At 38.7% G+C, this 26,427-nt stretch overlaps 1 protein-coding gene across 1 annotated transcript in view; it reads left to right on the top strand.

Annotated features, from left to right (window-relative positions):
• srbd1 (S1 RNA binding domain 1) overlaps positions 1 to 26,427 on the top strand; it is a 54,005-nt gene continuing 27,578 nt past the window's right edge. Inside the window, exons 1-14 of the mRNA XM_075479387.1 lie at positions 1 to 81; positions 496 to 566; positions 793 to 1,186; positions 1,456 to 1,695; positions 3,383 to 3,549; positions 3,838 to 3,955; positions 4,415 to 4,553; positions 5,218 to 5,314; positions 5,505 to 5,691; positions 11,689 to 11,792; positions 12,524 to 12,631; positions 12,928 to 13,085; positions 14,723 to 14,813; positions 15,019 to 15,126. Coding sequence (XP_075335502.1) covers positions 496 to 566; positions 793 to 1,186; positions 1,456 to 1,695; positions 3,383 to 3,549; positions 3,838 to 3,955; positions 4,415 to 4,553; positions 5,218 to 5,314; positions 5,505 to 5,691; positions 11,689 to 11,792; positions 12,524 to 12,631; positions 12,928 to 13,085; positions 14,723 to 14,813; positions 15,019 to 15,126 — 1,982 coding nt within the window. The 5' untranslated portion in view covers positions 1 to 81. The remainder of the gene's footprint in view (positions 82 to 495; positions 567 to 792; positions 1,187 to 1,455; positions 1,696 to 3,382; positions 3,550 to 3,837; positions 3,956 to 4,414; positions 4,554 to 5,217; positions 5,315 to 5,504; positions 5,692 to 11,688; positions 11,793 to 12,523; positions 12,632 to 12,927; positions 13,086 to 14,722; positions 14,814 to 15,018; positions 15,127 to 26,427) is intronic.

The following is a 26,427-nucleotide window of genomic DNA, read 5'->3' as shown; positions in this document are numbered from 1 at the left end:
AACTCGTTCTGTTGCAGGAAGCACATACTCAGCCTCACAAAGAATTCCACAAATGACCAGAACATATTCGACTGTGTAAAGGTATAACTTTCTAGTTACGCTACATGCCATGAAGGAAGGTTGCGTTTTGAATCAAAATGTCACGCTGTGGTTTTGCTAACTTAGTTAACGTCACCATGAGGCGCAAAATTTAAACTAACCCAAGTTAGTTAGCTAACCCAAGCTTGGTTGGGATAGCTAACTAAATGTCGCAAGTTCATTTGTGCTTCGTTAAGTGTGAGCTTAAGTTAGTAGATATTAAATGTTCTTGTTCTTCTTTTAATTGTAATTTATAGTGAAATGACACCCAGTTAGCCTAACATTGGCCATTTCTACAAATGAATGCTAACGCAGAGTCGCAGGCAATTACAGTTATTAAGACGGTGTTGAGTAAAATGTGATTTTGTCTTTAAAACTTTGAGGTAACCTCAGCTAACCTAATGGCTTTTCTAACAGATGCGAAAACCCAGAGCAACGACAGCTAAAGTAGTGAAATACAATGAAAATGAAAATGTGGACTCCGACCTGTAAGTACTAGTTTTACAGCAATCGTTTTCTGCATGATAATCGATTAGTGTTCAGGGTCACATGATTAGTTAGTAGTCTTTGCTAACTTAACTGTTAGCCCGTAAGCTAGACCATGTAAACTAGACACTTTCTTACACATGAGGAAAAAACATTAATGATTTAGTAGAATGACCCACTTGTTTAGCCATTTGCTGATTTCCCACTTTATCTTTACTCTACCAACAGGTCCTTTTCTCAGACAGTGAGTAGTGATGAGGACATTGCAGAATGGAGACCACCAGAAAAAAAGCCAAAAGCTCCCAGTAAGACTGCCAGAGCCCCAGCAGCTGGGGAGAAGAAGGCAAGTGCCAAGAGGCCTGCTAAACCAAAAGTGCCCAAAGAACCTAAAGCTCCTAAAGTGCCTAGAATTCCTAAACCAAAGGCACCACGCAAACCTACGGCAAAACGAAAGACTCAGGCTTCTGAAAGTCCAAAGGATTCTGCTGTGTCTGAGTTAACTGCAACAAAAAGAAAAATGACAAATGATTATTTTGAAGAAGATAAAGGAAAAACACAGACTGATGGTCCAGAGGAAGGGAACGCTGATGAGAGTGGCACAAGTATCAGAATGAAGGCAGAGGTAAATCTGAATGCCTTTTGGAGTATGAATGCATGCATACACAAAATAGAGATTCAGTTATTAGTTCAAGTTTGATTTAAAAAATGCTTGTTTACGATTGAATTTCAAGTTCTTGTGTTTAACAGATGGTTTGAGATATTTCCTGCACCAGAGCTTTTGTTAACAAATGGCTTGTTTGATATTCTGATGAGGTACAAACCGTATTGTATTAATCTGTACTTTTTTCTCCATTCTTGTTATCTTACTTCTTTCTGGTATAATTTCTATAGAGAGTGTCATTTATTGTGTCAGAGGCCCATCAGACAAACAAAGGGGCAGGTGAAGGGCCATCGCAAGCTGGATTTGGAGTAAAGAAAAAGGAAATGGCAGAGGATGATTTCACTTTTGATGAGCCTTGTCTAAAAAAGCAGAAGACCAGTGGTACCTGCCAGGGACAGCCTACTGCTTTACCACCAAATGAAGCACAGTCTCTGAGGAAGGAACTCAATATGAGCTGGGACTTGATTGAGGTATAGTAAGGTGGTGCCATACTCTTTGACTACTCATTTCCTATTAATAGATCTATTGGTGCTTAGGGGTCTGTCGAGACAAGTGTATATATACTGTGACCACAAGAGCCTTAAAGGCGGTAGCATGGTTGCCGCGTCTGTCACGGCGGTGGTGGACCGTGACGTCAAAATGACGTTTCAGGCCTGGCGCTTCCCTTGAACAGACGGCGCAGCGCGTTGTCGTGCACCAGTCGATTTTTGTAACTTGGCGGCGCCGAGCACAACGAACCGGATGGACCGATGTGAGACCAGGCTCAGTGAGGAGGTGCGTTTGTACAGGCAGCTGTACGAAACTGCAGTGAAACAGCACAGGAACCACGTAAACTCCCAAAACTGGTGCACAGAGATGGGCAGAACTTTGGGGAAAGAGGGAGAGTTCTGTAAGAATGTGTGGAAGAAGCTACGGGACAGATACGTGAAGGCAAAGAAGAGGGCAGAGACTCTGTTGATGCCGGGGGCTTCAAACCTTCACCTCTTTTAACTGAATTAAAAACTTAAAATGATCCGAAAACTGCAGCAGTATCATTAATTACAGTATTCCTGCTCTTGACAGCGGCATTGTTTTCTTCTCCACTTTCGTGGTTGTAGAGTAGAGGTAACCTTCACGTAGCAGCGCCACCTCTGTGACGGAGAAAATTGCAACTACTGGCGCGCAACGACTTGCGCCACTATATAGGGTCCTATGGCGGGCACGAACTCGTGACGTCATCAACACCGCTCGCGCGAGCAGACGCAGCAACCATGCTAGAGCCTTTAAGGCTGTTTCTTTTACACATGAACACCAGAGATTTTCAGGAGAAAGTGTGAACAATTTGGTCCCGACTTTTCCCCCAGTTGCTGTTCATATACATGTTTCACAGCAGGAGTCTTTCTGCTGTAGATGCGCTCTCATGCTTGGAAATGTTCGAGAGAGGTAATCTGTTTATAGAGCACAGGAGACAGGATATAATGCTGAAATTAGGCTGTGGAAATCACTGTTTTCTATACAACAGTTGATAATAGCAGATGAGGCTCCTTTCCGCGATAATATCAATACCTGTTTTTAAAATGTAACAAACAAACTTAAGACGACACTTGGACACTTTTGCCAATTAATCAGTTTATCGCAGAAAGCAATAATGATCTTAACGGGGGAATTTTCCATTTAAACAAAATTATAGCTCAGAAAGCTGGACTGCATGTGTACAAAGGATGAGATTGGAGGAAAATGATAATAGGTAATTTAACACATTACAGTTGCATTTTGTTCTCTCCTCATATTTAAGACATCCAATCTCAAGAAGCTACTCATTTTCGGAGCTGAACAACCAACTTGTGTGTGTGTGTATGTTAGTGATCAGTAGCTGAAGAAAATTGCTGCAAAAATGAAGAAGGGTCTAAAACGTTCACCCTCATCATGTTCTGTCTTTCAGAATTATGCAGTGTATTGTTTTACTAATGCCAAGAGATAAACTCATCTTCTGCACAATATTACGTCTAAAAGCTGATTACAGGCTCTGTGTTGATCAGAAAATCCTGATTTTAACAGTCAACAATCATTTTATGTTTAAATATTAATAGCTGGTGTTACTAACATTGTCTTACTGCCTGATTTCATATTTCTGTTTATGGATATGCAGTTTATTTCTGTTTCTGTTCTTCCCCTCAGCTGCTTTCCACCCTGACATGTGTGGAGAAATGGGTGTGTTTGAATATAGTTGTGCTGCTTCGTGAGGAGAATACAGTGCCTTTCATAGTGCGCTATCGTAAAGACATGATTAGGCACATGGATGCTGATGCTGTCCGGGACGTCCAAATGATATATGAAGAATTATGGTAAGCAAATGTAACAGTAAATGAAAATAAATTCAATAAAACACACAGCAACAACCACAAGAGAATAGAATCTATTACAGCGCTTTAGCCATATTTGCTCTCATCAGCACTGATGTTAAACTTCAATAGTGTTTGCTCTCAGGTTAATTTCCAGATGATATACACATTATAGTCCATTAGGTGGTGCTATTGGACAAGCTTTGAGGTTGAATACTGTGGCATGTGTTTGTGTTGCTCTGTTTATAATCCGTGTTCCTTTTTTGTGTCTGTTTTATGTTTTTGCCTCAGTGCTCTGGCTAAGAAGACCCAGTCTGTGATTCAAACCCTAAAGAAGGATGGGTTTTTGACCGCTGAGTTGGAGCAAAACCTGCGGAGATGCCGATCAGCTGACGAACTGGATCATGTGGTCAGAATCACATTTTTTTAAATTAAAATAATATCTAACATTCATCTTTATATTAAAATGCCATTCTTAGTTGCAGCATTATTTAAACACATCTGAGGAGCTCTTAAATTTCTAATTTCTTGGCTTTTACTGGCTTCTTATTGCAGTATATTAAAAAAAAACAAAAAAAATTCCTTTCAAATTAATCACAAAAGCAGTGTTTTTTTATATAGCAACCACCTTTGAGAGAGAGAGATAGCACCTGGAGCTACAATAATGTGGCAGATATTTGGGAATATAATGATGTACATTTCTAGAATGAAACATATATGCTGACAGAGTTTAAAAAAAAAAAAACGTGCACAAAAATGTATCTAGCTATTAAGAAAATCTTTTAAGAAATCCACCAGGAAGTCTGGAAATTTGAGCCTGGAAAAGTATGGAGTTCTGAACAGTCCTGTCCTTTTGTTTTTCCTGCAGTATTCTCCCTATAAGAAAGGCAGTAAGCTGTCAAAAGCCCGCAGGGCCAAAGCGCTTGGCCTTGAAGTGGCTGCTTCTGTATTGATGAACACCCCAAACACTCTGGATTTAAGAGCATGGGTAAAACCTGGTACTGAAGGTAGGAGATAAATAACTTACAAATACATAGGGTGGGATAAAATTAGGCATTCCTCTGAAAACTGATGTTATTATTGGACTTTTAAATAGTCAAACTCACTTATGGATACTCTACATAGATACCTGGAGAAATTCCTGATGAACGTTATTTATTGTAGATTTCGAATTGGATTGAATTATAATTTGATTTGACTGCATTTAGATGGACTTGAATGTAGCATTTTTACTTTCACCACAAAGTGTCCTGAAATGATTGTGATGGAAATTGGCGCTACATGAACAAATTTAAATGAATGGTAAAACACTGTATATTGAATTGATCCATTTAGTATAATTTTTAAAAAAATCGGGAAATAAGCTAATGATTTAGATGCCAGATGAATTGAATACGAATAAAACTTTATTTAATCCCTGAAGGGGCAGTTATGTTGTTGCATTTTAAGTTGTGGAAAAACAGATGAATGAATAAATGAACAATAAATAATGATGTACAGTGAGACATGCATGTATTCAGCAATTTCCCTCAGGATATATAAAGCTTTTTGAATCTTGAATCTTGAATTCAGTCACATGTACAGTCATAATCACTTTAACAATGAATTTTATTGTATAATACGGTAGAACTTCTTCAAAGGAAAGTATGGATCTGTGTTCACGTGTCACAGGTCTGTCATCAGAGGAAGAAGTAGCCACGGGTGTGGAGCATATCTTGGCTGATATGATTGCCAAAGACCCTGAGACACTTACCTATGTGAAGACATTGTAAGAATCTGTCCTCATGCACATGAAATATTGGTCTTTTTTTGTAAATTGTTTTATTGTTTCCTGATATTGTTTCTGTTTATGGATTAATAGTGTTCTGTTATTTTTACTGCACGTGTGATTTTGAGTTTCATTATTACTGAAACCCAAGAACCTCTTGCTCAACTCTTTTCTTCTGTGTCTTTGACAGATGTGAGAACAGCTATGTGACCCTCCAGTCCTCTGTGTCTAAGTCTGCTTTAAAGGAAAAAGAGAAAGACAAGTCTGTCCAAGGCCAGAAAAAACCAGGGGCAGAGCAAAGCAAAAACAAAGATCCAGACAAGTTCCAACTCTACTTTGACTTTAACTGCAAGATCCAGCGTATCCAGCCTCATCAGGTAACAAGACTAACTAATTCATAATTTTTAAAGACAGGACATATGTTAAAGTTAGTCAGTATGCTTGTGTTACCTTCATTTAACATAAAAATGTGCAAATCATTTATTAAATGCCACTTTATTCTGCTTCTTTCAAGCATGCTTCACTTTATGTTTTGGACTGCAAACATTTTTTTAAAGCCGTACATTTATTCCAGTTAGCAAGCCTAAAAGATTATTTTGTAACAATTACTGATATCTAATGGTCAAATTGAACATGACAATCATTCCAAATGGTGTCAACAAGCTATCCAGTGTTGCCAGATCTTTTGACGGGAAACAACCAGATCTTTGAAAACAAGCCGGTGTTCGAAATAAGCCCATAAGACAAACAGTAATGAGGAATCATGTGTTATAAATAACTGATTTAATAAAAATATCCCATACCAGCTGTTTGAACACACATGGAGCAGCCAGTGGTGGAAGAAGCATTTAGATCCTTAAAAGTATCAATTATGTAGTGTAAAAATATATATATATATGTTGTGCATTTATGTCACACTTATTAAATCTCCATGGAACCTACTGCGCACAAATTTTAAAATGCACCTGCTTGTGGCTAAATCCTGTCTTTTAACCAGGTCTTTGCTGTTTTTCATCCATATTTAATTCTCACCCATGAAAAGCATTCATGTTTTGGTTTGTCGCACTGTCACCAGTGTGTATGGTGGAAGGAGAGGGCGGAGGGAACAGGACTGAGACAGATCCTGCTACAGGAGGACAAAATATGCCATTTATGCCAGTTTAGACAGGGAAAATACTAATTTTGAATGAGCCCAAACAAGCAAGCCCAGTCTCCTGTGTAAAATGACCTGTGGCACCAATAGATATAAATAGTTAACTTTAAAGTAATAAAAACATAATTGATTTAAGAAAGCAATAAGATACTCGTGAAAACCCAGTTTTTCTATTTCTATAACACTGTAACTTAATTTACCTTAAGTTTTTCAAAACTGCATTGCATTTGAAAAGCTATCTTCATAGTCAATCCTAAACAAAAATTTTCAGGAACAGTGTAAAACATTACATCGATTTTTCAATAATAAACAGGCGATCTGATCCTTTCCCTTGTTGGGAAGACACTTCCACTGTGCTCGCACCCCTGCTGCTCTCATGTAACTAATTTTTACCTCCCACTGGCAAAACTTCCTCAAACAAATTACCAGGCTCTATAATATGATTAAAGAGACACATAATATCAACCTTGAGAAAATGGATATGGAATGAATATACCTGAAAAGAAATGCATTGAGTCTGCTGGACCATGATAAGTTATTTACACCTGTATCATGTCTTCTCAGTTGTCTAATACGCACACGTAAGCACACACACTGACAAACAAATGCACTCCATCTGATTGTGTTTGTGTCTTTTTTGTGTGCTTCATGTGTGCCGGCTCTGAATGCTACCCATGTCAGTCGAAGTTAGCCTTGTCTGTCCCTTCATATTTACCCCCCCCCCCCCCCCCCCCCCCTGTGCCCTGCTCTGCCTCCTCTGTTCCCCCTCTGTCCCTCTAGTGACTGGTGGGTTACTCAGAGTTGGTCCCGGGCTTCATGTGTCACCACAGCTTCCATCACTCGCCGTCTCTGCCACACCACACTCTCTGGCAACCGCGCTCTGCCCTAAAGTCATTTAATCACATACACATACATACACACACTTGGTCACACACAAGCACACCCTGCAAGTCCCCTCATTCTCTCTTTTTAACATATGTGACATGTCCCCTGCCGACATGCCATTGGATTAGGAAGGCTTGATTGACAGGCGCTCTTCTGTAGTGACAGCTACTGCTGCTGGGCCCACAGGCAGACAAATGGAGGGAGAGCGGGTGGGGGAAGTAAAAGAAGGAGAGCATGAACAGATGAGTGATGTTGAGGTGTGTCCGTCACTTATCTCCCTTGCTCTGTTCTGCTCTGCCCCTTATTCCTCTTTTTCTGGCTAAACCACGTCGCTTTAATTCCCTCCTCACCTCCCCTTTTCCCCTCTCCTCTTCTGTGTATGCAAGGCATTTAATTTGATGACTCGCTTTTGTCACGGAGCGTTAATCCACAGGCTGCTGTGACCCTGCTAGCTGTCAGATTCCGGCTAAAATGAACCTTTTCTTGCCACAAATTTGGCAGGGGGAGGGAGCAGGTGGGAGATGTGTTTTGACAGTAGGCATGTGTGTTAGCACACACTTGCCCGTATGCTTTAGCACATTTTATCAGGCCTCAGCTCTGTTGTTTGTTAAAGGAAGAGGACAGGACAGGATGAGGGAATCATGTGTGCTGTCCCAAAGAACTGTTGATAAAAAACAAGGAATTTACATCCTTCAAATTAAGATTTTTGGGAAACATAGAATTACATTTTAATAGAATTTGGATTAAGTTTCTAATTTACCATTTAGATACAAATGCAGTTTTTTTAGAACTTTTTTTGTGTTGATTTTGGAGTGCTTTTTCTTTTGGATTGTGTGATCTATAATCATGTTTAGTGTGCAGTCATTAAGGTGCTGTTGTTTTGCTGATTTTTGCCTTGATTTTACATTTGTTTGACAATCATTAAAGATGATGAAAAGCTGTTAATTCTCACAATTTAAACTGAGCAGTCTCAGTGACATTAAATCTTATGAAATTTCCTGAAAAGATGAAGCACTCAACAAAACATCAGTTTTATGCCTAAAAGGTGTTTGATTAATCCACTTATACTTTATATCCTGAAAGTATTTTAGGTTTTGGACAATAGCAGACCATCAATATATACTTTTTGTAACACAAAGTCACAGTTTTATAGATTGTTGAAAGTTTATGTACAGAAAGCTTTGCCATGTCTGAAAGCATAATGCTTAGCAAAGATTTAATTCCATCCGATTTGATTTGAGTCCGCCTTTGAAGGGTACACATTTACCTTATAGCTATTAGCAGCTGGTCCGCTCTTGAGTATGACAGCATAGATTTGCTGAATATGGCAGTGGGCTATTTTTTTGCGATTTGCATTGTGATCAAATGGGAGTTTAGTGCTCCAGTCTGGGGCAAGCCCGCAGAGGAGCTTGAGTAAATGGAACTGTTTAATCAATTAAACTGTTCAGTTTGATGGACAGGTGGACGAAAACAAGTTTGACTTTACTGTCATCCACATATGACGTTTGTGTGTGTATTTGGTTTTTGTTTCGGTCAGAGGCCCTCAAAGTTAAAAACTTTATACTATATGTTAGTAATATGCTGGTGCAAACAATGATTTATCATTTCTAAAGAGTTTATAACAAAATACCTTGGACATCATAACAGCAATAAGGCCTTTTTCATCTCAAGAGTAACAATAAGTACATTTGTTATGTGTTGTTAAGGTGTTTTGATCTATGTTGTTGAATCTGTTTAGCTCCCCTCTACCTATTCTCATTAGATATCTGTAACAGATATAATTGAGTAAATGTAAAGGGATAGATAAAGACAAAATTCAAAGTATGATGTGGAAAAGGTGTAAACAAAATTCCCTTTAGTCTCTACTCTTCCTTCCTTTAATCTGGAGTTGAGCAATAGACATGACTTTTTTTTTTATTATCTGTGATCTAAGATGTGCAGTATTGGAAATGTAGGACCAAGCATAAATGTAGACATTTTCTGCATCACCATAGGAATGTATATATACACTGCTTCTAATGGAATTTTATGCATAGATAATACCCTAATGGAATAGATATTTTCAATTGCTTTACTAACATACAAATTTAACAAATTTGCATAGATTATGTATATTACCTCAACGAGTGAATACGATCAGGAAATTATTCATTTCCAGTTAAAGACAAAAATCTGAATGCAACCTCCTGCGTGCGAGCGTGCGATGATCTAGATTATTAAGGATTTCTCTGTGACATTAAGAACTCTTTCCTTAAGCTCAATATAACGTTCTACCCGATTTAACCTCACTTTATAGTACACCCCCAAGTGCATCAATGCTTTAAGCTTAATCGTTGGAATGTAAGGGAATCTGCACGCAGCTTGGTTCAACTCATGAACAACCACATTTACTTCTGTGACACTTTGTGTCAACAAGGTCAAGCAGTGTGCAAGTTTATTGTGAATACGATTGTCAGCCTGCATGTATCTATTTGTTTATCCTTGATATGTCGGATGGATAGATGTGTTGATGACAGTATATTTCGAAAGAATGGGTGAGAGAGGAGGAGACAGATGGAGGATAGTCGTTGGCTGACTGCCCTCCCTTTGGGGCTGGTGAAAGGATTAAGAAGCATCGAAGAAAGACTGTCTCTTTGGTCCTGTCAGGGATTGGCTAGTACTTGGCTACCTGTCACTACTTGCTTGTCTAACGCACAAACACACTTCTCACTCTGTTATACATCACCCTTCCTCTGAGATCACACCATCTCCCACTAGTGACCCAGCCCACACAGAAACTGAGAGATGTGCAGACAAAGATGAGGTCACTTGGATATGAGGACAGTCGCCTGCTGCAGAGAGAAAGCGAGGATAGACAGAACCATAGTACACTGCGGTTGGAGACCATGGCTTTCAGGGGCAACCAGGCAAAGATTTTTTGGGGAGTGAAATTAAATGAAGCTAAAATAACCTATATAAGGCTTTTGTAAGTGTTGCAGTGCTCCATTGTTTATCACGGAGGCAATAAATGGTCAAAAATTGGATCATTATTTTCAAGAAGTAAAGATAATCAAGATATAATTTATCCATACGTCACATCACATTTTTGTGTGATTTGATGAGATATTTATTGGTTATTTTTTTATATTTAGATGATGATTCGAATATTGAGTTTAAAACATATTTTCATTCCCATGCCTATAAAGCATGACAGCCATGTTAAGATAATATGTCATCACTCATTATGAAAATAACTTAAGAAAGCTTAAACCCCGACAACACAAATGTAGCAAGGCAGCTTTGTATTTACTATTTAAATTTCACTCTTGGGCTTTCACAGATGTTCAGATAATTCAGAAAGAAGTGTTTTGCTTGCTTTCTTTGACAACAAGTTAAACTTCAGAGCTTTGATGAAGATCGGTTCAGAAATCTCATCACAGTTAGTGAGGAAGCCTCGGGCGGAAACATGCCAACAGAGGAGAAATCCAACTTTCATCTTTATTCAAGCAAACTTGCTGCATTAATCCTGGCCTCTGCCATGCCATTAGCTGTGTTTTAAATGTTTATTTTTGTGTGTGTGTGTTTTAAATGGGTGCAGCACATCCAAGGGTGCTGCTGAGTTGTAATGGTTGTGGCACCATGTGTGGGGGTGGGTGGGGGTAGGCCTTGAGGTCTCAGTGCTGATGGTGGCATAGTGGTGGCATTTGTCAGCTTGCTTCTTCCGCTTGGGCTCCAGATTGACGTCTTGCTTCTTGGCCCTGTTCTGTGGCAGGCTAAAGGTTCCCCACTGAAAAGGTCAGACACTTACTACTGTTTGCTTAACAGCATGTAACAGTTCCTCTGAGGGAGAACCAGCACACAGCACAACAGGCCTGGCCGCAGGATGTACTCCTAGGCTCGTCGTTTTTTGTTGCACGTGTGTAGAGCTACATGATTTTATTTCTGTTACTGAGTTGAGACGTTTGGATATAAATATTTTTAGAAAAATCACAGCCTTTAGTTTTGTGGGGGTTTTTTTGTAACCAAAGTTGTAAGGAGCAGCAAAATGGAGAAAAGTTCTCAAAAAGACTTTTAAGCTTGCATGTAAATGAGCTTTGCTATTCTTCAGACTGAGATAAAAAAATGTCTGCAATAAAACACATACAAAGACAAACATATCCTTAAAGTGTATCAAACTCACGTCACTGATAGATACCAACCATCATCACAGGTCACTGCTTTGTATATTCCAAGTGTTGTTTGTAATAATATTCTTGCTTTTAGTGCTTTTAGGGATTACAACGAGTCTCGTGTACCTGTCAGCGTTTTTCACCAGTGGAAACGTGTGCATTTCATTCATGCATGTGCTCGTGTACAGACTCTGGCTATAAACCGAGGGGAGAGTCTGAAGATTTTGACAGTGAAGGTGAACATTCCTGACAGAGTGAAGAGTGACTTCACCTGGTGGTGCATCAACAATAGGTCAGAAACGTAATTATACACAAGGGCCTTCACACACTGACAAGCACTTTCTGCCATATTCATAGTACGCATCAGAAAAGTTGTCATTCACTGAGATGTTTAATTTTCTAAAAGACGGAGGAAAAATTATTATCTGATAATAACAGATGTTTACCGTACAGTCTAATCTGTGATCAATGTTTTTTGTAGATGATGTTTTATAAATGACTAAATCTAGCAGAAGCAGGAAGAATTTAGAATTGATTAATTCATATTTGTGCAACAAAGTGCTGTTGAAAGGCGCCTAGATTAAACAACCCAAAAAAAACCAAAAGGGATTTTGAGGGCAGAGCAATTCGTACCGCTTCGTTTTAATTGAACTTGAATGGAAATTTAATTTTTCCATTTTTTTAAATTTTTTTTTATTTTCAGCAAAAGTTTTTTGTTCGTAAAGTAGAATAAGAATAAATAATTATCCATTTTCTACATAAATCACCAGTTATCTTTTCTTGCATAAATGAAGAAATTAATTTGTACTTAGGCATCTTTTTTTTGTTTGTTTGTTAATAAAACAACAAATGTTCATCAGAGCACACCAAATGGATTCAAATTTAATGGAAACAATTTCTTTTTGTTTTTTGATCTGCAGCATATTGTCTTCGGAGTGTAAAGGAGGCAGTTTGTAGAGTATTTTTGATATATTGCATTTATCAATATTTCAAAAAATATTTCATCCGATTGTTTTGATGCAGGTGGAGGACAAAGATGTATGCAAGAGAAGAACTTTGTGCAATCATCAAAAATGCAGTGGAGGACTCATTTAAAAGGCTTATTTTGCCTTTTCTCACTCGGAGCTACAGGTATTTGTTTGGTTTTAAGGTGTAGGTTAAAATTTGATATCCATGTAATCATTTACACAACATTAGTCCATTTTTTCTTTCCATGTCTTTTTTTTGTCTCCTCCTGTAAATGTATATTTTGCCAATTCTTTTATTTATTTATTTTTTTCTTAATTTTCACCCTCACCATGTAACTAATATCTATGTATATCTCACCATCATCTGCTCCCCTCCTTTTTTTTTTATTTTTTTTTTTAGGATTTATTGACTCTTTATTGATTCCAACCTTATTGTTTCTCTTCCATCACTCTTGGTAGGACTAAGCTTACGACTGCAGCAGAGAAGGAGTCGATCGCCATGTTTGTGCGGAACCTCCGTCAGCGCTTGTTAGTATGTCCAGTCAGGGGCTGTGTCATCATGGGGGTGGACCCTGGCTTCAGACATGGCTGTAAGATAGCAATCCTCTCTCCCACAAGTAAGTAACAGAGTTTTTTATATTTATTGTAGACAATAAATATCACTCATATTTACTTTTGCATCAATGGTAGTTTGAGCTATGTTGCTCAAGTTTTCAGAATTGCATTTTTTGTTACTTACAAAGCTCACACTAGTGTGTTTCAACAGGAAAACTACATCAAGGTGTTGAATGGAAATACAAATGGGGACATTTCAAAGCACAAGATGTGATACACATCAATTTGCATGTCTGTTGACAGGGGCCGGAGCTATAAAGATCACAAAGAAGCTATAACGAAGCCACTGTGTAAAGATTTAATATGAGGGGCCACATCAAACAAATTTCACATAGAGATGCAATCATATCAAGAACCTTACTGCAACCAGAATAAAAACCATCTTTTGCATGAAATCCACAAATGTAAAATACTTAAAAAACACTGAATTGATGCAGATGTTTGTGATCTAAAAAGTTCCCTGTAAAAAAAACCAAAACAATCAATTACAGAACGGAGTATTTTACCACTGTGCCCAAAATTGGTTCAACGCTGTGCTGAAAGCTTCTTGGTGAATCTCGTTGGTGTCATCAATGAAATAGTAAAGGCTTTCTCTCATTAATACTACGAGCCTCAGACGGCCCTTGAATGTTGTTAAGTCATCATGACCCCTGATTTGACCCCTGAGACATACACACAAAGTGTATGTGTATGTATTTATGCATGTGTGGTTAATTAAATAAAATGAAAAATAATAAAGTAAAACTTTTCCTTATGAAGCGATAATTATGACAAATAATAGCTGCATGAAATCTCAAGTCAAATCGCCCATGCTACTGTATCATGTTTTCCTATATCTTTTAGTAATTAAACGATCATTCTTCACCACTACATTTTATCACACTAGTTTAAAGTGTGATCATAAATGAATGATTAGTGACTTTTATTAACCTCTGTTTCCTTGTCTCTGTTTTAAATCTTTTTCTGACATACACATTGATTTATTTATAAACTTATGGGTAATTCAGATAAAATTGAAAAATCAGATGTCTGCTCATTATGTTACTTGAATAATTTATGCAACCTACTATTCTCTCTGAGAGCACACTTTGTAAGGCACCGCTCGATCTATTATTGCCACCAAGCTGTGTCTTCATGTCAAATATTGGATGCTAGTTGGCATGATCGTGGTGAGCCGATGATGGGTGTGCACGCATATGTGTGGGCGCTTTAAATGTCTACTTTACTGTACGTCTCGGCATGTATCTCTGTGGGTGAGGCTTCACACTGTGCAGAGGGATGTCCCCCCCCTCCGGGTGACTGGTTGTGTGGCCACAAGTCATGCTGACACAGTTACAACAGATAGATGGAGGCATATATCAGGTGTCAGGTCCAGCGTGGCGTGGTCACAGGTTTGGTCGTCCATTCCAATCTGTTTCTCCTCTGAGGAAACTGCAAGGTGGCAGGACTTGGGTTTCTTTTGGTGGCAAAGACGGTGCAGATGGACACTTCTTATTATTTATTTATTTTAGGGTATTGCCGCCTTATCAGTTTACATTGAAAAAAAAATAGGACCTTATACTGTATATGTGCTGTTATCATCCGAATACTTTATCCTCAACTTTGTCTTTATTTAATTTCTGCTTATCTCTGCTTTCAGATCAGATTCTCCATACTGATGTTGCATACTTGCATAATTCAGGACAGCAAAGGGAAGCAGATAAACTGCGCCACCTTATGATTAAATACAGGTACTACTGCTAAACGATTAATATATTATATTATAGATTAGTTCAGTATATACAGTATGTGTTCAGTGCCCTGCCTCTGTGGTACAAAATCCAGTAGATCAAATGTTTTAACAAGGAAATAGTATTATTACCATATAACATGTTTGGAGATGTTTGGTTTCTGTCTTAATTCTTACTGTTCTTCTCTGTAACGTGTTTCTAATAGCTGTACCAAGGTGGTCATCGGCAATGGGACCGCGTGTCGTGAAACTGAGTCTTTCTTTGCTGACCTCATCTCCAGACGCTATTTTGACTCCCTGGATGTGTCTTACTGGTAAGGTCTTAATCTATGGGGTGCAAGAATAGGCCCTAGTTATTCATGAATCCGAACATGCTTACATTAAGTACCTATGAATCGCTGTCCAGAGGGCTTACTTCTATGGAATAGTTTGATATTTATGGGGTCTATATAATTCGCTGTACATCGTCTTAAATGGTAATCCAACAATGTAAAATCTGACAGTATAGTTTATACACTTTTTGCTAGACTAAAACACAAAAGGGGTCTTTTACCCTAAAAGGAAACTTGGAAAGTTGGCAATGACACTTAGAACAGATAAGCCTATGATATTTTTTCCTCGTGCACAGCCATGTTGCACCACAAGCAGACACGGATCTGAAATGTTTCAGCTCAACATGCGAGACAAATCAAACAACTCACATTGAACTGCCTCATTATAAATCAGCGTCCCATTTTTTGTGAAATTACCAGACTGTTGCTGGGATATTTCAGATTTTCATTAGACAGCTACCAAAGTGGGGCTCATTATGCATTTTATGTTAAAATGATTGAATTTTCCTCAGTGCATTTTTTTCAGTAAAACTGTATTCCCACTGCTTGTGAACCCCCTCAATCAGGTTTCAGAAATTCTAATGTTTAAAACCCTCTCCAATAAGAGCTGGAAGACTGGAATAGTCTGGAGTTTCATTTGCAAAGATGCAATACCAAGACTCAGAGGGTGGGACAAAGTAGACACTGAGATGAAGATGGTATCGGTTTGATAAGGTGTGATGACGAATGAGAAATTTTGATAAAAGTGGATGAAGTTTATGTAGGGAAGGATGGTAAAACAGAGGGTTAAGGAATGTGAAAGAGTAGACAACTGGCAAGAAATGTGTCAGGAGTGAGAAAACAGTACAAGATGTAGCGAGACAAATTGGAATGTGTCCCCAAGTGAATATCTATTAAAGCCATCTGGACTTTGTTTCACTTTAGTCCAATTAAAGAGACGTTTTGTGGTCCAAGTCGTGTCTGTAACCGGACTCAGTCCAAACTTCAGAATGCAACAACATAGAACCTCTGTCCAAGTATAATAACCACTGGCCTCTCCTCTCACCATCTCTTTCATTCTTTGCTGAGTTCCATGTGCGTTTGTTGACTTGAGGTTAGCAGTGGGACCACAGACCTAAGTGATTCCGAGCTCTACGTATGCCTTTTCTCTGTATCCTTAAGTTCATACACGTTAGTATGTTTCAGAGGTCAGACTTTTAGTGTGATGGCCTATATTTTTTTCTCTAAAGTTCCATTTTCCTTTTCAAGAACAGACCAGCCAAAGTGAGGCGTTTATTAAGTTAACGTCATCTTGATTATTTTTTTCCACAGTCCACGTCCAAACATTTTTTTCTTTTGAGTCGTCTTGAGTACCTCCAGAGCAGCTAAATTTCACATCTTGATATAATGTCTCCGTTGTTTTTTTTCTGCTGCTGCTGTTATTGACGTCCATGCTTTTCGGGAGACCTAAGAATGTTCGACTTTTGTTAGATGTGGTGCAAGCTGAACGACTTATAGCAACCATCTACATTTTTCAGAAATTAACACATATATAAACAGTCTGATTTTGCACAGCATGGTTCATGAAAATAGAACTTTAAAAGTGCACGAACTTTGGAAAGAGCAGAGAGATGTTATTTTGACATTGGCTGTCGAAATAGGGTTGTTATCCAGATCATATCGGTCAGGAGTCATCTTGCCTCACTTTGGTTTCTTTGGACTGTGACTGATGAAGCTTAGAAAAGAAAGAAAGTATAAATGTTAAAACTGAATCAGTGTGTCTTTGCTTTACTTCTCTTTGACCTCCACTGTCAGTCTCTTTTCTTTCATTTTTGTCCCCTTTCCTTCTTTTCTCTCTGCATCTTTGACACTGTTTTTGATTCCAAAAGCTTCTTAGAATGAAGGAACTGTGACAGTATGTCTCTGAAAACAAACCAAATGCTTCTTTCAAGGGTTATTTGATTAATATCTTTTGTAGCACAAGCTCCATTTGTCAAATATAATAATCGTTTAAGGTATTTTACAGCCCCAATTCCAAAAATGTCAATTCAAATGAAATGCATTAATTTGGAAATCTCCTTAATCCACATTTTATTCACAATAGAACATAGTACAAGAAGCTTGAAAGTGAAACACTTGGAAGACTGGAAATGGAGTTCTAAAAAGAAAGAGCTGGTAAAATATGTTGCAACTATTTAGATTAATTTGCGACAGGTCAATAACATGATTGTCGAGTCACTTTTTATATATACAGCACATTTAAAAACAACTGCAGATGTCCAAAATGCTTCACAGAATAAATAAACAAATAATAATTAAAAAATACAGTCGATACATAAAAATGAAATTGGAATATGTAATTGCTCAATTTGAGGGGAAGATGGAGAGAAAGAGATGCATTTTTGGGTAAGGATTTGAACTGGAGAACGATGGAAGTCGATCTAATATGGAGAGGTAGGTTATTCTACAGTTTAGGGGATTGAATGTAATATCGAAATTATATCAACATAAGAGCACCTTAAAGAGGCAGAGTCTCTCAGAAGTAAAGATGGGCAGACGCTCAGAAATCTGCAGAAGAAATGGCCACAAATTGTGGCGCAATCTCAGAATCATGTTCCACTGCAAAGACTTTTAATATTCCATCATCTGCATAACATGAATTGATCAAAATATATTCAGAGAATCAGCAGACATCTCTGTGCACAAGCAACATGGGCGAAAATCAGAACTGGTTGCCCCAGATCTTCAGCATTTCAGGCAGTACTCATTAAAAACGTGGATGATTTTGACATGGAGATCACTGCATGGGCTTAGGAATACTTCCAAAGTTTACTGTCTGGAGTGCAGTTCACCATGCCATCCACAAATTAGAGACTCCAAAAATTTATAAAACATGTTCTCTGGACTTATTTTAAAGAGGCCAAGTTTCATTGAGAGCGTACTGTGAAGCATTGGCAAATGGAGGGGTGAGAAAGGAAAACTTGATGGTCATGCTTTTCTCTGTCAGTCTAAAAACTCTGACCAGATTGAGGGGGGTATTTGGAGGGTTGACACCTGACCCACTGGAAAAGCTCCCTTCCTCATTTACACATTATTCACAGAGTGAAACATTGGTATCAACCATAGGAACACAGCAGTGCGTGTCAGGAAATGTAGATGGCGGGCATCCAAAAAAGAGAAGTTTGTGTCTTTTTAAGAGGCAGCTTCATTCAGTGAGCATAATGGAGTGAGAGTGAAAGCTCTGTTGTCTTTACTCTTTTATTTTTCTTGCGCGCAGAATAACTTTGAAGTGTAAAATATTCTACATTGTTTTCTCATTGTTGCAAAACACATTTTTATCTGATGGATGTCTCTCGGGCTCTGTTGTCTCAGTTTATTTGTTTCTTATGAAGTGATTTTACTTTGAGCTATTCAAAGAGAAAATCAAAATCGGATCTGAGTTTCATTTATCCTCTTCTAAACATGAAAAAGAAAAAAGCCTTGTATTTTCATTTTGATTTGTGGTTTTGAGACGAAAATCATAACCAGTTATTTTTTGTTTTTCCCCTTCCTGAAAAAAAAAAAAAAAAAATCCAATGACCAAAAATATATAGACCTAGCTTGTGCTTTATTATATTGTTGTTAGTCAGTGTTTAACAATTATTAATTTATGAGGTTTAATCATTAACATCCCTAATTACAACTTAATTAAGACAGAAATGCTCCCTTTTGTTTTCCCCCTCCATGTTGTTATGAAGTAAATATGAGGAGGATGAAACAACATGGTAGCAGTTTCTGTCATTTAAACTGTTGGACTGGCACACGTCTGCTCTGCTGCCAGTTTTGTAATGTTGACATTTAATGTGTCCATTTATAGGGACAATGATGGTTTGAGGGCAGGGAAGGGTAAATGATCTCAAAGACTGAAAGATGTTAATAACTATGAGGGTATTTCTTCCCTGCTAACTGACCCACTGCTGACCCTGACTTACCATTAAGGAAACCTCATTATCACGACAAGAATCATTGCAGTGACGGAGACGGGTAATGCGACGTTAGACACAGCATGGGGTCTTTGTGCTTGCTGTGAATCTCCACAGTATGATTAAATGACCCAGATTCTTGAGCACCTTTTACAACTGTGTTTCAATGAGTATGAGCATTTGTCATTATTACTTAACTACATCTTAATAGTTACTCATCAACAGGTGTTTAAAGTCTTTCTGGCAGCCACTGTGAGGTGGTGATGAAACGCCACCACCAAACACAGCTACATTAAACTGAACTGAAACTGCGTTGTCTGTTTTTTCACAATCTAATAGACATTTTTTCATCTCTATGTTACCATCCACTCTCCTTTGTTTTCCTTTTCTCCTCTATGTTGCTCTTCTGCTGCTGCTAAAAGCTTTCTTGGAAAGCTTTGTGGCCTCAGAGCTCCTCAGTACTGTATGCAATGTATGTGTGTGAAACAGAGAGTGAGAGCTAAAGAGATTATATTTCCTATTAATTGTGTTATCTGCCCACCCTTGAAGGGGGTTGTTTTGTGCAGATTTAAAAAAAAAAAATGTACTCTTTCAGGTGACTAACCGTATAAAACACGTTTTTTATTTTTTATTTTAGGCAACACTGTGTTGAAGTTTATGTGTCCGTATCTCTGTGTGTGGATATGCAAACACATGTGCTTGTTTAGTTAATTAAGCCTCCCTTCTGCTCCTCATTCCTCCTCCTCTGTCAGCCTTGACTGTGTAGTAGTTCATTAAAGTCCTCAGCTTCATTTACGCCGTCTGCTTCCTGTCTCCCTATGAGCCTTCATTGTGTATCCACCCCCACACTTCGCCGTCCTTTCTCCTCCACCCGTCTGTCTCTCTCCTTCTGTCCTTTTGCCTCAGTGCTCAGCTGGAATGACAACCAGAAATGGCAGCCTGCAGGGCATCCTTACTTGTAGTCTGTGTGTGTGGCGGTGGGGAGGTGATATGCATATACATACTCTTGTGGGATAATTTTGAAGAAGTTCTGCATGTTTTTTTTCTGTGTGTGTCTGGATGTGATTATTACAACTGAGCCAAGAAGACATGTGGCTCTTTACACTCAGGTGCGTGAAGGCCACAGCATAAAAATAAATCTGACATAGTTTAGAAAAGTAGGAGTTTCATAGAGTATAAAAAGTAACAAACGTTAAATTCTAGATGATGTGATGCAAATTGAATTTGTTTAGTTAGCAAGAGTATCACCATACTTTTTAACCACACATGGAGGCAATGACCTCCTGTACTGTTCTTTGTTGCAGCAGAGCTAAAGAAGCCTTTTCACCCTCTGTTGTGTCATCGCTGTGTGGTTTACAGGGTGTGCACTGTTGTGCGGCCTTCTCCTTTGCATAGTCACTTACTAGGGCTCCAGAGCAGTCTCCAGCCTTCTTTATCAGTTTTATTCAGTTTCTTTGAGTCACCGACTCTGATGCTGCTGCCCCAACATGTGGCCTTCAATCAGATTGCACTTACCACCACAGACTTTTAGAAGATATTCAACAACCTGCTGCAAACACTGAAGGGCTTAAGCTGTTTAGGCTTAAGAAGAGTCTGCTCTGTCAATTCTTGTAGACTCAGTGTTACATTTCCAGCCCAGCATGTTGATTCTGCTTGATCTGTCTGAGGTGAAGAAAAGTTCATAGTGCCATTCGCTGCTCTATCCTGACAGATCCTATTCTGTGTCATTGGTAATTTCTGATTTTGAATAATAGCAATTACACATGCTCACTGCAGTTTGATTCTGCAGGGGAACTCAGAGGAAGAAAATCCATCAGTATATTGTTGATTGACTAAAACTATATGTATGTATTTCTATGTGTGTTATGTACATGATGCAAATATGCATTGGTAATAATTGTTTAGTTAATGTCATCAACATACCCTCAAGACTAGGTTACAGCCTACTGGTGAGTGTGGCTCTTACTTTTTGGTTCCTTGACAGGCTAGTACAGTGTGACCTTGGCTGTCATTGTACTTTAGCCCTGATGGAGCATGCAGACTTTGTCATAGCTCACAAAAAACCCAGCATTGGTCAGACAGATGCCTGAGAATCTGTGCCTGTGTGTGGAGTATTTTCTTGGTGACGCACAGTGGTCTTTGTCACCCTTGTTAGGTGGTATCTCCGGATTGTTTTGTGGGGAGCTCATTGATGGGGAATACAAACGCATATAATGAGTCCTTATCTGTTGATGCACAAGATGGAACTGTTGTACCTTAGAAGATATGTCAAATTCAGGCAGATCACAGACTGTCTTTAATTCAACTTTATCATCATAGCCATTTCACAGCTAATATTCTTAGAGTAGGTTGGTTAACATTAACCTGAGGTGTAAAAATCTTTTTCCAGTGTAAAAGTAATATTGTCTGCTGTTGGCAGCTTCTATCAATGTTTGTATTTTAGTTACAACATAAGTGATTAAGAAAAAATTTGAACAAATCCTACCCACTGAGCATAATGTATATTTTTGTCATTACTTTTAGAAATGTGTCAAAGACAAAAAAAAAGCTGCTTATCTGCCTTGATCTTAAGCATAACATGTCACACAGATAGAAAAACTTTAATCATGAACCGCATACAACAGTTGGCCTAGTCTGATCCAGTGGTAATTGTAGTTTTCCTCCAGCCCAAAGGGAGCCCTGATCAAGCCCTAAAGTCCCTGAAGTGACAGTGGAGATGCTGATGGCGCTGGTGCACACTTTCCCACTTTTGCCCAGATAATGCAGATACTGAGTGGTGCGCTTTGGGCTACAAGAAATGTTTACCAAGCATTAGTGTGCATGCATGGCAGATGTTCATGGTCCAAACAAAATAATGAACTAATTATCTCAGAAAGTCATACTTTCTAAATTGATGTCGAACACAGCTTATAAGACGCAGTGTAATCACAGTTACATTTCGTGGTTACAGGCTTGTCCGCTGGGACCAGTTCTGAATACACTGTACCAGAGTACTGAGGGTAAACACTCAGTGGGAAGAGATTCAATTGGCTTGTTGTTGCAAGTGTATTTACTCGCATGTTTAAAGTGTGTTACTTTAAACATGCTACTTTTGGTGTTACAAAATGCAAAAAACACATAATTTACTTTCATTGTGTTGCGAGTGACTTGTGTGTTACGGGCTGCATGTGATAGTTGACAGTGGCTGGCTGTAACATGCTGATGGAAGTGATATCAGAGGGCAAGAATATGTGGGGTAAGGTTAGGGAGATCTTTCGGCACTGGTGATGATACACACTTACTATGACCAGAGCTTGAGGCAAACAGAAATGACATCCAATTTTGTGACTGCTTGCTCTTCCACTCCTGAAGGCAATCAGATGACCGACCCTCTTACTCTTTTTTTTCACAAACACACAAACGGATCCTTGAGGGTTACAAAGTTACCAATCATACCACCAGTCTTTATTCATGTCTTGAATTGAAATATCTGAAATGCTGTCTTTCTATAATTTCCTTTTGATTTTTGTTACAGTTCAACTTGAAGCTATACTGTCACTTGTTGTAAACTATATAAATTTAGTTTGCTACATAAAACTGTCTTTTTCTGAGGTTATATTTTATGGCAAATTTAATACATCTTCACTCTGTCATTGTTCTTTTCTTGTCGGGTTCATACTTATGAGGTGTTCAAGAGCAATCCAAACACCTGGGGCAGAAAGGTTACTCAAATAGCCAACAGTGTCTGCCTTTACTGACATGCAGACATGCTTACAATAAGTCCTTGACTGTCTTGCCCTGTAGCTCCCTCCTGTTGGGATGAGATCATTATTACTGGCTAGCTGATGGACCTGGAGGACAGTGGAGGAGACTGTATTTATGACTATATATGGGTGCGGGTATGTGTATCCCCTGTCATGCCCTGTGTCCGGGCTTTCTCCCAGGGCCAAGCTGAGACAGTGATGAACATACAGTGGCAGGACCAGCGATGACTGAGTGAGATCCAGGCACTCAGGCCTGTCTCAAGATTTGAAGGTTGGACTGAGGGAGGGACAGATTGATTTAGAGGCATGGAAAGGCCTAAACCTGGCTGTGGGGTGCATCTTCATATCAAAAGGAAAATGAACCCATGGGTAAATGAAAAAGGTTATGTTGTTGACTTGATTCAGAATGAATACTCTGTGTTTCACCATGTTGGAAATAAATCATTGATGTTAGAATGAAAAGATTTGAATCCATATAGTGTAGAAATGTACAACTTTCAGTAACCAGAATTAATTTAACACAGATGCCCAGTTTGAGTGTCAAATGGTTTTGGACAAGACTCCAAACCATAATCTACTCTCAGTAGATAGAGCAGCATATTTTGGAACTAAAATAAAAGCTTACATAAAATTGATTTGTTCAAGTACAAAAGGATAACAAACAGAAAATAATACCTACATGGATATGTTGATTTATTCTTTCTGAACATTTTTCACATTACAAAATGTATAGCTCTTATCATGGACAGGGAGGGAGGCCGCTGGGTGTGAGGGTAGACTTGCAGAGAGAAGACTGGTCACAGAGCTCTGTCAGATCTAGAAACAAAACTTTCTTTTGTAAAAGATTTAACCAAAAATACTTAAGATAAAAATGTTATGTGAAAAATAAGAGATGGATGGGAACTTGAACATTTCCCAAGATTAGTTTCCAGCAGAGATGGATTTATGGCAATGGCCCATGACTCGAAACTTCACTCTGAATTTGAGATTTTATTTTACTCAAAAATACTTGATAACTTGCACTATGTCAAAGATTTAAAAGGAGGTTGCTGAAGAAATCATTTAATTTCTTGAATGAAGTGCACTCTCAGTAGGTTGACACTTAATATCCACTCGAAATTTGGGGACGAGGAACTGCAGACCTGCTTTTGATGAAAAATAGATAGATAAATAAAAGGAAAAAGACTTGGTTCCACATTTGGTTTGCATAAACTTGCAATTTAAAAGAATTTGATTCACATAACAGAATTGTTTTGAATGACTAGCTTGTGAACTGCTTGAAGTAGGTAGCAAAACGGGTTATGGGACTTGCCACTACTGTTGGATCTCTAGTGTACTCCTCCCTTGTGTTTATCTATTAAAATGGGAATGTTCACTGAAAGAAATGAAGCAGTGATGACACTTGTGCCTTCCTCATGTCCTTCCTTGATTGCTTTTTCTTTTTGTCTTGTTTGATGCAAAGCAAGAAATGTTATATATATTGCTGATTCTTACCGGTACAATCATCTTGTTAGACAAATAATAAGAAATGGAAAACTATATTATAGCTTTACACAGATAAAGATATACAGCCGCTTAACAATGTTTGTAGCTTGGCATGGTGAAGGATAGGGTGTTTGGTTTGGTACTTGGCATTTGCAGGTGACGGACAGTGAATATCTGCCAGTCTTAGACCTATCACCCGCATCCCCCTTTCTCTCCATACCATGCCTTACTGGTGGTCATCCTGAGTCCCTTCTTCTTCCCCTTCCTTCACCCATAATCTCTCCTCAGGGTTACAGTGTTCCCTGACTTGCATGTGACAAACATGTGTGATGAGTCTGTGTGGCACACAGTGTGTGTATTTGTCATTTTAGGGTGTGTATTTGTATGTCGCAGTGTATGCTTTTGTGTGTGGCACAAGTGCAGGCCTTTCCAGCTACCAGATTGACATGAGTGTCTGTGAGGCTTTGCTCTTTTCAGACGTGCCTCACGCTGGCAGTTGGAGTGAATGTGTGTGTGTGTGTGTGTGTGCTTGTGTGTGTGTGAGCCTGCCTGCCTCCTAGCGCCTCAATAGAGACTGACGGCCCCTGACACCTGCCATTTGGACGCTTTTCTCTGTGAAAAATGTCATCGTCTTTAGACCCGACGTGTGTGTTTGTGTATGTATGTGTGTGTGTAGTGAGTGAGAGATATGTCACAGCCCTCAATTTTTCTCCCTGAGGTCAAGCTTTGCAGCTGACTGAACAATGGACCCAAGCGCTTTGAGCAGCCAGGACAGAGAAACTTGGTGTGTGTGTGTGATTTTTTTTATTTTTTATTTTTTATTTTCCTTTATTTTTTTTTCCTTTATTCCTTGGGGGCGGCCGTGGCTCAGTGGGTAGAGTGGGTTGTCCAATAACCGGAAGGTGGTTCGATTCCTACTCTCGCCGCTCAAAAAGATTGATGGACTTGACAGCTGGAGGGGTGGCAGTCCAACTCTTTGCCACGGCTTAGGTGCCCTTGAGCAAGGCACCCTTACCCCCATGCTCCCCGGGCGCTGTTATTGGCTGCCCGCCGCTCCAGTGTATGGCATCTGTCTCCATGAGTGTGTGACCGTGTTCATGTGCATGTGTGTTCAACAGGTGCCAACCTGGATGGGTCAAATGCGGAGCAGTAATTTCTTGTTAACATTCGTGTGTACATGACAATAAATTAATCTTAATTTAATCTTAATCTTAATATAGATGTATTTTGAGGTGATTATAGTTGTAGGCAGTGAAACTAGCACAGTCAAAGCATCTTGAACAAAACCAGAATTGTGGGAGAGATGATGTTACTATGAAATACACAAGCATTAGGTTTTTGAACAGATACACAATCTTACTTTTTTTTATTCTAAACTTCAAGCTATTTAATGAGCAAAATAATCAGAAATCGACCTTGATTATGGTTAAGCTGCACACAGATATAATTTTTAAATAATCATTTGCTGTCAGTGACTGCCTGATGACACCTAGACATCAACAGATGGTACTGTCGCTTCCATGGTGATGTTTTCAGTTGCCTTCACAGCTCTTGTTACGGAGTCTTTCTGTTATTAATCTGGTAATTAGCAAGCAGAATGCATCATCCTAAAATGCCTCCTTTAGAGTAGTTGTCCTGCTGAAGATGAATCCAATTAGTTGAATTCAAGCATGCACTTTTCTTCTGGACTCTTACAGTTGAAACCAGAAGTTTACAGTACACCCATTGTATAAAATGTTATGATTACCAAAATTATTCCTGTTTGCTAAATGTCAGAATCATGAGAGAGAGAAATTTAATTTTTATTACTTTATTTAAAGTCACAAGTTTGCATACACTAACTTTACTATGCCTTTAAACAATTTGGGAAAGCCCAGATGATGATGTCATGGCCTTGGAAGCTTTTGATAGGTTAGCTGAAAATATTTGAGTTAATTGGAGGTACACCTGTGGATACATTTTAAGGCTGCTTCCTTGTGTGACATCATGGGAAAATCTAAGGAAATCAGCGAAGATCGTCAACCTCCACAACTCAAGGTGCCACGTTCATCTGTTCAAACAATTATATGCAAATATAAACACAATGGGAATATCCAGCCATCATACCAGGAAGG

This window comes from Odontesthes bonariensis, chromosome 2 (genome assembly GCF_027942865.1).
Source record: "Odontesthes bonariensis isolate fOdoBon6 chromosome 2, fOdoBon6.hap1, whole genome shotgun sequence".
Lineage (NCBI taxonomy): Eukaryota > Metazoa > Chordata > Actinopteri > Atheriniformes > Atherinopsidae > Odontesthes > Odontesthes bonariensis.
The sequence above is the reverse complement of the archived record's forward strand: the minus strand, read 5'-3'. Positions and strand labels throughout refer to the sequence as shown.